The 16,968-nt window shown below is 41.5% G+C and overlaps 1 protein-coding gene across 13 annotated transcripts in view; it reads right to left on the reverse strand.

The window, feature by feature from the left end:
• Positions 1–16,968, reverse strand: part of NSD1 (nuclear receptor binding SET domain protein 1) — a 92,548-nt gene that overhangs the window by 39,741 nt on the left and 35,839 nt on the right. For 10 of the 13 annotated variants that reach the window (XM_077326243.1, XM_077326247.1, XM_077326244.1 and 7 more), the window contains exons 6-7: positions 11,598–11,719; positions 10,819–11,101 (exon numbers count right to left, since the gene is read on the reverse strand). In XM_077326243.1, coding sequence (XP_077182358.1) covers positions 10,819–11,101; positions 11,598–11,719 — 405 coding nt within the window. The remainder of the gene's footprint in view (positions 1–10,818; positions 11,102–11,597; positions 11,720–16,968) is intronic. The other 3 variants (XM_077326245.1, XM_077326252.1, XM_077326254.1) reach the window with 1 other exon arrangement.

The following is a 16,968-nucleotide window of genomic DNA, read 5'->3' on the forward strand; positions in this document are numbered from 1 at the left end:
CAGGGAAGCTGGTAACGACATGATTGCTTCCCCCCCCCCTTCTGATTTCCTTCCCCCACTTCGGTGCACAGGTCCGGAGAAAGGAGCACAACCACTGAAGGGCTGTTCACTGAATCCTGGCCCAGGTGAAGTGGTAGGTCAACAGCTCATGAATGACAATGTCAAACCGTGCTGACAGATTGAGAAACATAAGGAGGACTGACTCCCCCCCCAATCCAGCAGGTACCAGAGATAATCTACCTGGACAACCAGCACCATCTCCACCCCTGGGCCGGGATGGAACAGGTCAAGAGCTAAAGTTTCTTTCAAGAATGCTAGGAGCTGATCCACCATGGCCCTTTCAATCACCTTCCTAGAAACACTAAATGTAAGATGGGATGGTAGTTGGCTGGGTCACAGGGATCAAGTGATGGTTTCTTCAGCAAAGGGTGGACAAGTACCTCCTGAAGATCCTCCAGGAACTCTCCTGAAATAAGGGAGAGGTTGATAATCTCCCAGAGCAGCTCCACTACCCCCCTGTCCCCAGTCCTTAGGAGGCCCGGGGGAGTAGTCACCACCTGAGCCCCTGCTCAGAGCAGAGAGGGAAGAGCAGAGGTCCAGAGGATAGGTGGCTCCCTTCACCAAAGCTAGCAATTTGTGAACTTCGGCCAGTGAAGGCTGGCTGAAGCTATCAAACAATTCCCCACAAGGCAGCCAAGGGACCTCACACATAACTTGGAAGTTTTCTATTACTGTAAAGATGCATAAATATCCTGAAGTCTATCACCAACTCAAATTACAATCATTTAGATCCGAAGATCAGAAATATTTTAATCCACACTGAACGAGTAAACATGTCACATTGTTTTGTAGCATCCCAAATAAAAGGTTCTTTAAAATCCCTCAAAATGTAGAATCCTCCACATATTTTATTTGTAAACATAACAAAATTTAGATGTGGAAACCAGTTATTTAAAATGTGGCTGCTATACTAAGCTACCTCCTCATAGAATCATAGAGTTGGAAAGGACCTCATGGGTCATCTAGTCCAACCCCCTGCACTATGCAGGACACTCACATCCCAATCGCTCATCTACTGTAACCTGTCACCCCCATGAGCCTTCACAGAATCAGCCTCTCCATCAGATGGCTATATAGCCTCTGTTTAAAAATCTCCAAAGATGGAGAAGCCACCACCTCCCGAGGAAGCCTGTTCCAATGAGAAACCACTCTAACTGTCAGGAACTTTTTCCGGATGTTTAGATGGAATTTCTTTTGAATTAATTTCATCCCATTCGTTCTGGTCTGTCCCTCTGGGGCAAGAGAGAACAACTCTGCTCCATCCTCTATATGGCACCCATTTAAATACTTGAAGATGGTTATCAGATCCCCTCTCAGTTGTCTCCTCTCTAGGCTAAACAGACCAAGCTCCCCCAACCTTTCTTCATACGTCTTGGTCTCCAAACCCCTCACCATCTTTGTTGCCCTCCTCTGGACACGCTCCAGTTTGTGTACATCCCTCATCAACTGGGGTGCCCAAAACTGAACACAGTACTCCAAGTGAGGTCGAACCAGAGCAGAATAAAGCGGTACCATCACCTCCCGTGATCTGGATACAATACTCCATTTGATACAGCCCAAAATCCCATTTGCCTTTTTAGCCACTGAGTCACACTGCTGACTCATGTTCAATGTATGGTCTACTAAGACTCCTAGATCCTATTCACACATGCTACTGCCAAGACAAGTCTTCCCCATCTTATATTGGTGTATTTGGTTTTTCCTACCTAAATGCAGAACTTTACATTTGTCCCTATTGAACTTCATTTGATTTAGTTTAGCCCACTTCTCAAGCCTATCAAGATCATCCTGTATTCTGTTGCTATCTTCAGTTGTGTTTGCTACCCCTTCCCAGTTTAGTATCATCTGCAAATTTAATAAGTATCCCCCCTAATCCCTCATCTTAGTCATTTATAAATATGTTGAACAACACAGGCCCCAGGACAGATCCTTGGGGTACTCCACTTGTCACTCTTTTCTAAGAAGATGCAGAACCATTAACAAGTACCCTCTGGGTACGATTTGTCAACCAGTTATTGATCCACCTGACAGAATTAGAATCCATACTGCATTTTACCAACTTGTGAACAAGAATATCATGTGGAACTTTATCAAAAGCTTTACTGAAATCCAGATAAACTATGTCCATGGCATTCCCCTGATCCAGCAAGGTAGTTACTTTCTTGAAAAAGGTGATAAGGTTGGTCTGCCATGACTTGTTCTTGCGAAATACATGCTGAGTCTTAGAAATCACAGCTCACTTCCAGCTGCTCAAGGACTGAGTGTTTGATTATTTGTTCCAAAATTCTGCCAGCTACAGATGTCAAGCTGATGGGTCAATAATTACCCAGATCCTCCTTTTCCCCTTTCTTGAAGATGAGGACAACATTTGCCCACCTCCAATTGTCTGGCACCTCACCCGTTCTCCAAGAAGTGTCAAAAATAATGGACAGAGGTTCAGAGATGACATCTGCAAGTTCTTTTAGTACCCTTGGATGCAATTCATCTGGCCCAGAAGACTTTGTTTCATTTAAAGAAACTAGGTATTTGTGGACTGCTCCAACAGTGATCCTAGGCCACCATTCCCGTCCCCCGTGTTGTGTTACGCTTTTGCCACACTGATCACTATTTCCCTCACAAGAGAAGTCTGAGAAGAAATAGGAGTTAAGCAGTTCAGCCCTCACTTCATCATCTGTTACAATTTCACTTTCTTGTCCTCACAGTGGTCCTATGGTGTCCCTATTCTTTTTCTTACTTGAAATATAACTAAAGAAGCCTTTTTTGTTTAGCATTTCTTGCTAGCCTAAGCTCATATTGAGCTATAGTTTTTCAAACCCCCCTCTACAATTATTGGTAATTGTTTATACTCATCCTTGGTCATAAGGCCTTCCTTCCCTTTCCTAAATGACTCTTTTTTATTCCTCAAATCTTTTGACAACTGCTTACGGAGCCAACTTGGCTTCCTTAGGCTCCTTCCATCTTTTCTTCTCAAGGGAATTGTTTGTGATCGAGCCTTCAGTATTTCACTTTTAAGAAACTCCCAGACCTCTTGGACTCCCATCTCTTTAAGTCTTTATGACCATGGGACTCTACGCAACATACCTTTAAGTCTGTGAAAATCAGCTTTCCTGAAGTTCAGTCTATACGCCCGACTACGTAAAGGTTTTCTTTCCCACGATTGAAAATTCCAAAAGCACATGGTCACTGCTACCAAGTGTGCCCACTACTTCCACCTCATCTATCAGTTCTTCCCTATTGATGAGAATCATCTAAAATAGCCGAGCCCCTGGTCCCCCTCTCTACTTTCTGGGAAATGAAGCTGTCGGCAAGACAAGTTAAGAATTTAACGGAATTTGCTTTTTTAGCAGAGTTGGTCTTCCAACAGATATCTGGGTAATTGAAGTCACCCATGACCACGGTTTCCCCCCGTTGTGTAATTTGGTCTACCAGTATCTCATTCAAATCCTCTGACTGGCTTGGTGGTCTATAGCAGACTCCCACAATAATACCCCTCTCATTTCCTACTCCTTTTATATTTACCCAAAAACAAATTCTACAAGGGCTCACATTTTTTCCACATTTGTTTCAAATGTTCTGAACAAATCACATTCTCAGCATTCCTTCCCATTCTGTTCTTTCCACTCTGTTCCCATCACCTTTATAATATGGTCCTAAATACTAAAGGCACAAGCTTAAATTGTGCCACATTTTTGAGATTTGACAAAAGCGGCTGTACCAATTCATTTCTAAATACTCGAACAGGAAAAATTCCTCTTGATGCTAGGAAAGATTTACATCGTAGTAGCCGAGATGGTATGTTTGGTCCTTTAAAAGTAAGCAGAACCTTTTGAATCTGATTGTACTTATTCAAAACTTCTACTGATGTTAAGTCAACTTGAGAAATACTTAACAACGCACTCAGATGTCTAATCATCCGTTTGCTATTCCATGGAATATGTTTCCCATTGTAATGACAAACAGTAAGACAAACTTTGCAGGGAACAAGGACCAGCTGAGAGTCATTATTAGCCTTGTTATCTGAAGGCTTAATGGACGCCTTAAGGCTATCGGTCCCTGAGGACACACCATCATGCGGTGAACTTATCGCATTTTGTCCTTGACCACTACTTGCCGAGCCTGGTGCTTTAATAATTAAAGTTTCTATCTTGGAATGAAGCAAATCTAGTTTATTATATAAAAGCTTCACAGTTTTTGCAATAAGATTTAAAATATTAGCCATTGACTCCAGCTCCTCAGCAGAATTAAATAATTTGAATAATAATTCAAATTATTATTGTCGTTATGACATTCCTGGGATCCCGTGGAAATAATTCTTGAGTCATTAATATCAGGCAGATCAGATAGAGTGGAATATCTGTTAGAGGTAGGAACTTGGACAGGATAAGTTTCCAATTTTCAGCTGTTTAGAAGCCGGGGGAGAATTTTACCCTGCTTGGCTGTACTTGCCTCTTATTGTTATGCCAATAAAGGTGTCTGTCTGTCTGTCTGTCTGTCTGTCTGTCTGTCTGTCTGTCTATATAAAAACTGGGAGGAACCTAAAGAAACTAGGATGGCTCCATAAGCAGCTTTCAAAAGAACTGAATAATAATAATAAAAGACTCAGGAAATGGAAGGAGGACCTTATAGCCAATATAATATAAACACAAAACCAATACTTGTAGGGAGAGTGTTAGAAAAGCTAAAGCTCAGTATGAGTTTAGGCTAGCAAGAAATGCTAAAAGGGTTCTTTAGTTATATTCAAAGTAAGAAAAAGAATAAGGACATGGTAGGACCATTGCGGGGACCAGAAAGTGACATTGTGGCAGGTGATGAAGAGACAGCTGAATTGCTCAATTCTTACTTCTCCTCTTGCAAGGGGAATTGTGCTCAATGTGGCAAAATCATTTTATGTGATGAGGGATGGAAGTTGTGGCCTAGGATCACTGTAGGATTAGTCCATAAACACCTAGTTTCTTTAAATGAAACCAAATCTTCTGAGCCAGATGAATTGCATCCAAGGCTACTAAGAGAACTTGCAGATATAATTTCTGACCCTTTGCTGTCCATTATTTTTTACAATTCTTGGAGAACAGGTGAAGTGCCAGAAAATTGGAGGCGGGTAAATGTTGTCCCCATCTTCAAGGGAAAAAGGAGGATCCAGGTAACTGCCGACCTGTCAGTTTGATGTCTACAGTTGGCAAAAATTTTAGAACAAATAGTCAGTCAGTCCTTGACCAACTAGAGCAGATGGCTGTAATTATTAAGAGTCAGCATGGCTTTCTCAATAACAAGTCATGTCAGACTAACCTTATTTCTAGTTTTGAGAAAGTTACTATCTTGCTAGATCATAGGAATGCTGTCGAAATTGTTTACCTTAATTTCAGCAAGGCTTTTCATAAGGTTCTGCATGATATTCTTATTGGTAAGTTGGTAAATTATGGTATGGATCCTATGACTGTTAGATGGATCAAGAACTGATTGGCCAAAGGATGCTTTTAAATGGTTCACCATCTTCTTGGAGGAGTGACAAGTGGAGTGCCTCAGGGATCTGTCCTGGGCCCTGTGTTATTCAACATATTTATAAATTATTTGCACAAAGGAATAGCGGGTGTGCTTATTAAATTTGCAGATGATAATAAACTGGGAGGGGTAGCAAACACACCAAAAGACAGAATCAGGATACAGGATGATCTTGACAGGCTGGAAAACTGGGCTAAAATGAAAAAAAAAAATTTAATAATGAGAAAAGTAAAGTTCTTCATTTAGGTAGGAAAAATCAAATGTATCATCGTAGGATGGGTGAGAATTCTCTTGGCAGTGGTATGTGTGAAAAGGATTTGGGAGTCTTAATAGACCATACACTGATTCGGTAGTGTGATTCTGTAGCTCAAAAGGCAAGTGGGATTTTGGGCTGTATTAAAAGTAGTGTCCAGTTCATGCAAGGTGATGTTACCTCTTTATTCCTCTCTGGTTACACCTCACTTGGAGTACTGTGTTCAAACATGTCAAACCCTCCGCCAAAGAATTAATGGGCACAAGTCTGACATCAAAAGTTACAATATTTAAAAACACATAAACCTTCCAGGACATTCTATAAGGAACCTGAAAGTAGCTGTTTTATTACAATGAAACTTCAAGGACAGGCAAGAAAGGGAGATTGCAGAAATGCAAGTTATTACAACACTCAATACTTTAACATACCCTGGACTCAACAAGGACAAAGGTTTTTTTAAAATCTCACTATGCATGCTAACCTTATGTAACTTGTGTATCCACATTCCTCACAATTTATTTTAATTGGGATGATGTGACTGTTAGTAATATATAATGTAATTTTGAATTCTACTTTCTGGTCCCAGGACAAGATAGCTGCCAGCTTAGCTTCTACTTGGAAGGAAGTTTCACACTGGTATGGAGACAGATGGGGCCAGCAGTAAATAGTAGGGTGTGAGCCTTGGATCACTGGCTTCAAGAGTTTTATTTCTAATATGTCTTTGTGAACTACAAATGGGTTCGAGGGGTTTGATTTGCTGGTTTGGCAGAGAGTTATCATGTGGCTGTGTTTGGATGCTGTGACACAGTTTACTAATGTAACAAGATGAACATTTGCTTTTTATTCCTACTGTTATGATGGTCAGTTCTTAGTCTGACGAAGAGTGCTTGCCCTTGAAAGCCCACGCCTTGAATAAATCTTTGGTGGTCTTAAAGGTGCTACTGGACTGATTTTACTGGAAACAAGGATATGCAGATTTTGGTGTGACCTTAGGTCAATCTCTTGCTGTCAGGATTAACTTTTGCTTATATATTTCTACTGCTACAATGTCAGTTCTTAGTCTGACGAAGAGTGCTTGCACTCGAAAGCTCACGCCTTGAATAAATCTTTGTTGGTCTTAAAGGTGCTACTGGACACTGATTTTATTGTGTTCAATTTTGGGCGCCACTATGGAAGAAGGATGTAGAGAAACTGGAGCATGTCCAAAGAAAGGCTACAAAGATAGTGAGGTATTTGGAGCCCAAGTCATATTAGGAAAGGTTGAGGGAGTTTGGTCTGTTTAGCCTGGAGAGAAGACGACTAAGAGGTGATATGATTTGTTGTTGTTGTTAGGTGTGAAGTCATGTCCAACCCATCGCGACCCCATGGACAATGATCCTCCAGGCCTTCCTGTCCTCTACCATTCCCCGGAGTCCATTTAAGTTTGCACCTTCTGCTTCAGTGACTGCATCCAGCCACCTCATTCTCTGTCGTCCCCTTCTTCTTTTGCCCTCGATCGCTCCCAGCATTAGGCTCTTCTCCAGGGAGTCCTTCCTTCTCATGAGGTGGCCAAAGTATTTGAGTTTCATCTTCAGGATCTGGCCTTCTAAGGAGCAGTCTGGGCTGATCTCCTCTAGGACTGACCGGTTTGTTCGCCTTGCAGTCCAAGGGACTCGCAAGAGTCTTCTCCAGCACCAGAGTTCAAAAGCCTCAATTCTTTGACACTCAGCCTTCCTTATGGTCCAACTTTCACAGCCATACATTGCAACTGGGAAGACCACAGCCATGACTAAGCACACTTTTGTTGGCAGGGTGATGTCTCTGCTTTTTAGGATGCTGTCTAGATTTGCCATAGCTTTCCTCCCCAGGAGCAAGCGTCTTTTAATTTCTTTGCTGCAGTCCCCATCTGCAGTGATCTTGGAGCCCAGGAAAATAAAATCTGTCACTATCTCCATTTCTTCCCCATCTATTTGCCAGGAATTGAGAGGGCTGGATGCCATGATCTTTGTTTTCTTGATGTTGAGTTTCAAGCCAACTTTTGCACTCTCCTCCTTCACTCGCATCAAAAGGCTCTTTAGTTCCTTTTCACTTTCTGCCATTAGAGTGGTATCATCTGCATATCTGAGGTTGTTGATATTTCTCCCTGCAATCTTGATTCCAATTTGTGACTCCACTAATTCCACCTTTCTCATAATGTGCTCCGCATACAAGTTAAATAGGCAAGGCGACAGTATACAGCCTTGCCGAACTCCTTTCTCAATTTTGAACCAATCAGTGATTCCATGTTCAGTTCTCACTGTTGCTTCTTGACCTTCATGTAAGTTTCTCAAGAGACAGATAAGATGCTCTGGTATTCCCATCTCTTTAAGAACTTGCCACAATTTGTTGTGCTCCACACAATCAAAGGCTTTAGCATAGTCAATGAAACAAAAGTAGATATTTTTCTGGAACTCCCTAGCTTTCTCCATGATCCAGCGTATGTTGGCAATTTGATCTCTAGTTCCCCTGCCTCTTCGAAATCCTGCCTGTACTTCTAGAAGTTCTCAGTCCATATATTGCTGGAGCCTAGCTTGTAAAATTTTGAGCATAACTTTGCTAGCATGAGAAATGAGTGCAATGGTGCGGTAGTTTGAACATTCTTTGGCATTGCCCTTCTTTGGGATTGGAATGTAAACTGACCTTTTCCAATCCTATGGCCATTGTTGAGTTTTCCAAATTTGCTGGCATATTGAATGTTGCACTTTTACTGCATCGTCTTTTAAGATTTTGGATGATATGATAACTATCTTCAAATTCTTGAAGAGTTGTTATATAGAAGATGGAGCAGAGTTTTTTTCTGTTGCCCCAGAGGGTTGGGGCAGAACCAATGGGTTAAAATTAATTCCAAAAAAACTTCGGCTAAATATCCGTAAGTAATTCCTGAGTTATAGCGGTTCCTCAGTGGAACAGGCTTCCTTGGGTGGTGGCGAGTTCTCCTTCTTTGGAAGTTTTTAAGCAGAGGCTAGATACTCATCTGACAGAAATGCTAATTTTATGAACTTGTTTTTCTCTTGTTTAAGAGAAAAAAGGAATCTGTCCAATGGCTTAATAAACTATTAGAAATATAAGAGTCTGATATCTCTTTATTATAATTTCCACCAGGACTTAGCCAAAATGGTGTCTAGATGGCTTTTCCGTTTTAAACTCAATATCTTTCATCAGTGGCAGTAATGAGTTCTCCAAAAAGTAGTATTAATAAATTCAAAGTGATCTCAATGTATTCTATCATTTTGTTTATCTTTCTTGAAATAAAATTAGGGTGAAAAACTCTCGCATAATATGAAGAGCCAAGAATGTAAGCTCAAAGAAAAATGGGCGGCTATCCTTATCAAGATTTTATCTTTAGGTAGTGGGTGGGCAGGTAGTTGTGAGTTCCTCCCCTGTGCAGGGCGTTGGACTAGATGACCCTGGGAGGTACCTTCCCATGATTCTATGATCCTAAGTGCATGCATAAGCTTGCATACCGAGATAAACACATCCGCTACAACAGCAAATTAAGAACATGGATTAAACAGACTAGTGTTTTCAACTCTTTCAGACCCGTTAGAACCCTCTCGCTAGGCTGACCAGAGCTTCTGTGTACTTTTAACAGATGAATGAAAGAGGGAATTCTTGTAGGTTCAACTTTTCTTTCCCATGGAACTGCCCTAACTCCTTAGCAGTGTGTTTATCCTAAGAAATGAACAGCTGATAATGCTGTTGGTGGGATGCATTTTACATCCCACATGCATTCCCACGACTCACTTCCAGTGCCAATTTTAGCACACTTCTTAAAATTTTAACAGTGCATGAAGTGGTAGCTGGCAGTGTTTGATGTTTTCATTTTTGTATACATTCAAGTGACTGTATTGTTCCCTCAAATACTGATGTCCTGAGAGTAATATCTACAAACTATACTAATAATTGGAATATCTAGTAAGGGAGTATTCTGCAGTATCCTGAGAAGAACCAAGGGAGTGGTCAGGTGGGGATATACATGAGGACAAAGACACAATGAAAAGAAACTCACATGTGACATTAGATCAAAACTGGGTATATTGCAGTCTCATTTAGCAGAGATCCGCAGCCTTTTTCCAGGTTGTGGACCACTGCCAAGGGGTGGGGGGAGAGGGTGACTTGGGGCCCTGCACATGCACAGCAGCCCCATGCAAATGCTCATGTGTTGGGGCTGCCGCGCATGCACGTTTGTGGACCCGTTGGGCACAAACGTGCATGCGCGGCAGGTCCACGCATGCACGTTTGCACCGCCGGCATGCCGGCAGCCATGCTTCCCTCCCCCCTCCCATCCCACAGCAAGAAGCTTGCCGGGCCGTAAGCTAATCGGCTGCTTCGGCGGCCAAATTGCTTGCGGCCTGGCGAGCTTCTCGCTGGGGGAGGGGAGAGGGAGAAGGAGCCGTGGCCCAGTGCCAAAGCTCTCGCGGACTGGCACCGGGCCGCGGACCAGGGTTTGGGGACCACTGTTATACAGGAAAGAAATGTGTGCAAAAGACCCAGCCCCCAGTTTATGCCTATTGGACCTGGAGTTTTTTGGTATTTCCAAAAAATGCCAGTTATGAATACCAGTATGGTATTAAGATCTGGGATTTTTTGGAAATCCTGTTTTTTTCTGGGTCCAATAGACACAAGAAGAAGAAATAGCAATTAAACCATGCTGCAGAAATTGTCCCCAGGATCTGGTTGGGAGGGCTTCTGCTGCAGCTGCTTTAAAGTCTCTTTCCACTGCACGCAGACCTGAGAGGATCAGCTGAGGTGCTGGGAGCGCTTAGTACCTGCCACCCTAGCTGATTAGTATAGCTGAATATCCCCAAATAAAATAGACACTCATATGTGGCTTTTATTTGGACTCATCTAGATCAGTAACCTATCAGATCCAAGAATCCAGTAAGGTATTTTTGGCCATTTTTTCAGCTCAGTTTATCCAAATGCAGGAGAACACACAGAGAATGTATACTGATTTCTATCAAAAATACAAGCTATACATAACTCACCTGATTTCACTAACTGTTCTTCTCCCTGCGAAGGAGAAGCAGCAGCAGTTTCCAACACATTTGGTGAAGACAATGTCAATACGGGCATTTCAGACCGCGGTTCCATAGAATGGGGCTCGGGGTCATCTGTCAGACAACGTTCAACTTCAAGGACCGGAGGAGACTCTTTAGATGAAAAAGCAGGCGAAACCAAATCCATGGTCTTCTTTTCTAGATGTTTATTCTGATGTTGCTTACCACTGCTGCCATCCAGTTTGTTTTCAGGCTTCTCTACAGAACTTACCTAATAGCAGCCACATATACAAATAGAGAAAACTTAGGGTTCTGCACAAACATTCAGATCCTGTGCAGGCAAAGGATACTAAGGAGTACAGCCTATTAATGGAAAAAGCAACATTTCTGCAATATGTTATCAAACCTATGTAAAATCACTCAGCCTTGGGTGACTAGCAAAATGATTGGTGGTTGTTGCATGCTTATGCTTATTGGTTTAAATAACCCTTCCCCACCCCAATTTTCATAGATGTTTGGGTTCCAAAAAGACACATGTGACATGAATGCTCTAGTTTTTCAGAAACCCTCGTTACTACAACCTTTTGCACTCCCTGATAAGCCACTTCAAATAGTTGAGGCAATTACAAAAAGCATTTTATGTGGACCTACAGACAGAAAACAGGAATCCCCACTTGCACGCATAGGCCTTGATAGATCCCAGTTCTACTTTTCAAAATACCTTTAAATGTTTTGTAACATTTGTAACAGTTGTGCAGTACACCCACCTTCCGAAATGACTCCCGGCTCCTTTTTTTTTTCTTAGGTGCAAATATATGATCATATTCTTCTGCATATTCCAAAAGCCGTTTACTTGGCTTTCTAAGGCGTTTCTTTTCTGACTGTGCTACTGAGAAAAAGGAGAGAAAGCTTCAGGGTTAGCCTTTTGAATAAAGCAAAAGTGCTGGGATGGAATTCTCCACTGTGACTTGGTTCTGCTGATACCTGTTTTCAGGTTTCTGCAGAAAGAAATCATCCTAATATTCTCAGGAGCCCTTTTGGCATTTGATTGTCCTTGCATTTTATTACTATAACAAGGGGTTTTAAAGAGAGGAAAAAATCAAATTCTGTATTGGTTAAGAAGCAACACATCCCTCTTATAGTCATTTAAACCATCTTCCCTAAATGTCTTTTCTCCTTTTTAGCAGGACTCCCCACCTGGTTACAAGCAAATTCCTCCCCTCCTGTGAGAGCCAACCATTTTTTTCATAGTTACCAAACTCTGGGCAGCTACAAATGATTTGCCATCAGCATCTGTCTGGCATCCACAACTCCTGCTAGTCTGGTTGCCCTAAGTTTGAATGCAATGCCTTTGCACAGTGAATCCTACTGGTTTGACTCTACCATACGAATCAAGCAGACAGAAACAAGATGAGAACTCAGAGCACCAATGCTTATGATTTAATTCCTGCCTAAGTCAGATCTCTGCAGTTATCTTCACATTGGTGAGTACACAGACCCTTCTAAGATCTCAGTACAGAAGGGGAAATAGGCATATTTTATCTTGGTCATTTTAACCAGCTGTTCTTTACCAACTGATATGGCTCCAACTGATATGGCTCAATAAACACTTTAAGAGCATGTTACTTTTCACTGCAAAGCCTGACCAAAGCGCCATTTTCAAAAACTGAAAATATTAGTATATATATAATGTAATTAAAGAGAAAGGGTGTAGTATTACAAGTAACAACATTGAAACAGATTTAAAATAAAATTGATGCAACATGTGATAAAATAAAATTGTTGCTTGCCTAGATTAAATATTCTTTTTTCACATTAGGAAAATGGTAAGCAGAATAGAAGTGCATTGACGTTAACAATAAACCATCTTTGACTTCCAGCTAAGATGTCGTTCTGAGAGGGTTGCAGGGCATCTGCTCTGCTATCTCTGAAGCCTGACAGGGGTCAATCGCGCAAGCAATTGGCAGAAAAGAGGAGGGGTACGCAAACCCCATCTCACCTTTCTACCCAGGAAGTTCTTGGGGCCGTCTCCAATCCTTTAGGGAGTATATCTCCCTGGATTATAGGCTGTCAGCGTTTCAGGTCCACAGGACGACTGCCATATTCTATCTCGGACTTTCTTTTCTCTCTTTAATCTTAAAGTATCTGCTTCAACCCTACACGACGATTTACTGCAAATGAACGTTGTGAACTGAGGGAGGACATCGGCTGAGTTCCAAAACATCATTTACTGCAAGTATCTCTTGCTTTTTTTTCTCCGTCTCTCTTCCTGCATCAAAGCCCTTTGTTTCCCCCCTCCTTTTATTCTGCTCTGCCCAAAGCCACCTCGTTATGAGGCAGGCTAATTCTCCTAACTAAGCAGAAGAAGGACTCAAATCAACTCAAATTAATTGGCAAAAGCTCTTACTGCAATTGTTTTGGTCTTCGGAGATAAGAGATAAGAGCTGTGAATGGGAAGATCTCACAAGAACTCTGTTCCAGCACGAGAATATCTGCCTTACTGACTTCAATACGTCACATGCCTGTGCCGGAACGTTAGAGGATAAAACAGAGGACCTCTACTGGCCACTTGTAAAATTGTTTAAGGCCGGCTGTTGTTTTTTAAGTCAAAAACATGTCTATGTTAAAAAGATTGGCTCATCTAATAGAGAAACAAACCCAAGATTTCAAAGCATTTACAGAAGGATTGGTTAAAAATATCCTCAAGGAGATCTAAGATGGCAAGGAAGAAGTCTCCAACAGGAATGATGGATCAATAACAGTGGCTGATGACAGCTCTAAACAAGGTGGAAAACCAACAGTAGAAGAGAAATCTGAAATTCTGGAGATGGAAAAGGGGATGTCGGAGTTCTGCAGCCCAGATAAGGACACCGTTTTTAAAAAGACATACAGCCATCTCAAAGCAACAGTGTACAAAAATCAATCAAAAGACATATGGATCTGTAGTGAAAGTAACCGATTTAAAGGAGCTCTTTGGGAAAAAAATTGTATTGATACTAGAGTCCAGGAGGTGCAACGGCCTCAAGATTTATCGATGCATATTCTGCGGGAAAGAGTACAACTGCACTTTCTACGCCAAAGGCCAATGGGACAGAATATAAGTCTACGGGAACGACAAGATGTAGCAAGCCTCGAGATGAGACCCCCTTAAGAAGACCGAAAGCTCATATTGTTCTATGTTTAATGTTAAGCATTTAATCTAAACCTTGAAACTTACTATTCTCTGTATTAATAACATATACTGTATTCTATATTTCTATTTTTATGAAAAAGGGGAAGCAGTGTTTCTCTCTTGTTTCTTTTCTTTTGTAGGCATATAGGTAATATAATCGTTAGTGTTGGAAATATAAAACGGGGTTTCCCCCCCTTATTTTTTATTTTTTCTTTATTAGTGTATTGTTATAGGGCCAAAGCTCACACTGATCTGTAGAAAACGTTTAATGTTAAGCTCTCAACTTAAATCTGAAAATATACCTGTCAGGATGGCTCTTAGAATGGGTCACGTATAAATTGTTTTGTAGAGGTATCTGTATTAAGGATAAGGAGAAGCTATGAAATCCTCTTGTAATTTTTTTTTTGTACATCTTTAAGGCAAAGCCCTACTTTCTTTTCCCTTCATTAGAGTATTGATACAGGGCCAAAACTCATACTGCTCTACAAGAAATGTTTAATGTTAAGCATCTAACTTAAACCTAGAAATATCTGTCAGGACAGCTCTTAGATTATATCAAGCAGTTAACGTGAGGTCTACGATCTCTCAAGTAGGTTGATTATTAACAACTTCTCTTTTGTATATCTAAATAGGCCTTGTATTTTAAATGTAGTGGAAATGTGGATGGCTCTTAGACTCAGTTTTGGGGAAAGGTTTATATCATTGTGTAGTTAATGTGGGGATGTACATTTTCAAATGATGATTATATTCTATATTTTACTGTTCTTTGTATTAATAACTCGTATTGCATTCTATATTTCTATCTTTATGAAAATAAAAAAAATCTTGTATATATAAAAAAACAATAAACCATCTTTAATGCTAATCAAACAATGCTAACCTGTGTACTTGTTCTTCTTTCAAACCACCGTTTATTTACTTACAATTTAGCACAGTTTATAACTGCATCTGAATCAGCAACCTGTGTTCACTGTTCTGCTCTAAACAAGGATTGCAAATTGACTTCAAAATGTGATGACCGTGTACAAGTCTAATCGAAGGCAATTTGATACATCATCACAGTACTACTGTGATCTAGCAGTTATCTCGAACCTTAGGAAGTAGTGCTTACCAACTCAGCTATGGACACCACAGACTATTTAGCAAGCTGCTTTCTAGCAATTCCTCTGTAAACAGAGCATAATGAAGATCACAAAGACAGGCAACTGGTAGTTCAAGAATGGTGTCATAGTTTGGTTGCCTCAGCTCACTATCTGTTTTTGGCTGCTCCTGCCAGGCTTGGAGTTCCAAAGGAAGATGATAAAAAGGGGCAAAGAGCCTCTGCTTCCTTTCTCACTTTGCTGCTGGCCCCAACTCTGAACATGCATAAGAGCTAACAGGCTTAAAATACTGGAGAGGAGGATGAGGAGTCACTTCTGTGCCTAATCAAGCTGACCAGAAGAGTAAGCCAACAGCCAACCTTTGCCTCAGCTTCAAAATTCTATTACAGCATAGCCTTGCTGTCTATCACATAGTGACCACTCTGCATTTTTAATTGCTGCTTGGTAGACTTTTTGGGTTCTCTCTCATGCACATTGCTAGTGGAAACAGATCTTTCCCCACCTTTTCTTTCTCAAAAAAACCCTGCCCCCGGAGAGTCGACTGAAGATGGCGCCATAAAAGCTGGACTTCTTTCAGCTCTTAAGCCATGCCGAGGGTCAGGAGCTTCTGCACCTGGCTGACCTGAGCAGATACGCAAATCTGCTCGTCGGTCGCCCCAGGAACCGGGAACGGCATCCTGAGGGTCCTACAGATCTGTGGGGAGGTAGGGGGACCGAACTCCCCAGATCAACAGCGGCGTGTGCTCAAGGTCACGATGGCACCCTTGTCGCAAACAACTTTACAAGCTTGAAACGACCAGCTGACCTTACATTCTTCCCAGACCATCTTTTACCAGATTGACAGAAGCGCTGACAGAAGCTGAAGTCTACAACAGTAAGGATTGAAAGCTTTCTGGCTTTTCTCTTTCTTCTCCCACAAGCTCTTCCTCCCCCCTCCTCAACCAATTTACAAGTGAATTCCTTCTTTCGTCGAGTGAGAGACTCCCAGCTAATTATACCCGCTAACCAAACAAAGAGACAGCTTTGAAGTTTTGTTGGAAAAAGTTCAGTGGGGGTAGCTGACGATACGGAGATCGACAAACTGATAATTTGGGATCGCTCGTGCTCCCGCGAGACCTCACGAGACTTTCTGTTTATAATTTGTGACTGCCTAGAACTATGGAAAAATTAACTAAGGCACAGCTTTTCCATTTGTTATGCGAAGGGAACTCAAAGATACTGAAAGCAGTCAATAAGCTGGAAAAGGAAATCCGTGGGATTAAGGGGGAGCTTTTGGACGGAGCCGATGGTCTGGAGAGAGCAGCTGATATAGCTCAGCCAATAATAAATCAAACGAAAATTCAATGCTTGGAAGTTAATCAACATGAGGGGGAGAGAGCCAGGGATGTAAAAACCCAAAGTAACTTTGAAGAACCTGGGAAAACAGATTCAAGGAAGGAAAGCACCGAAAACCTGGAAGTCTATTCAGAGCAGGAAGTGATTTGGATCAGCAAAATAAAAAGAGTCTATTCAAAAGCGACAGCACCCAGGAAGCTATCAGGAGATATTCCTGTGCGACCAGCGGAAGAGATCCAGATTGATAAAGTAGACAGAGCCTACTCAAAGGCGACTGCAAGCAAGAATCAAGTAAGAGACTTCTTTGGCCCTGACAGAAGGACAATCAGAAACACTCTACTATGGAAAAAAACACAATTTCATTTGCTGCGACCACCTGAAGGATGAGTTGAACAATGGAGTATTCTCCTGGCTTCCTGTGGGAAAGACAGCAGCAGTAACTTTTAGGACAGGACCAATATATGAAGGGAACTGACTTTATATCATCTAAGACAATAATAGAATATATCCTTATAATAGATTATACTCTCA

The sequence above is a fragment of the Paroedura picta genome, chromosome 3 (assembly GCF_049243985.1).
Source record: "Paroedura picta isolate Pp20150507F chromosome 3, Ppicta_v3.0, whole genome shotgun sequence".
In the NCBI taxonomy this organism is placed as follows: Eukaryota; Metazoa; Chordata; class Lepidosauria; order Squamata; family Gekkonidae; genus Paroedura; species Paroedura picta.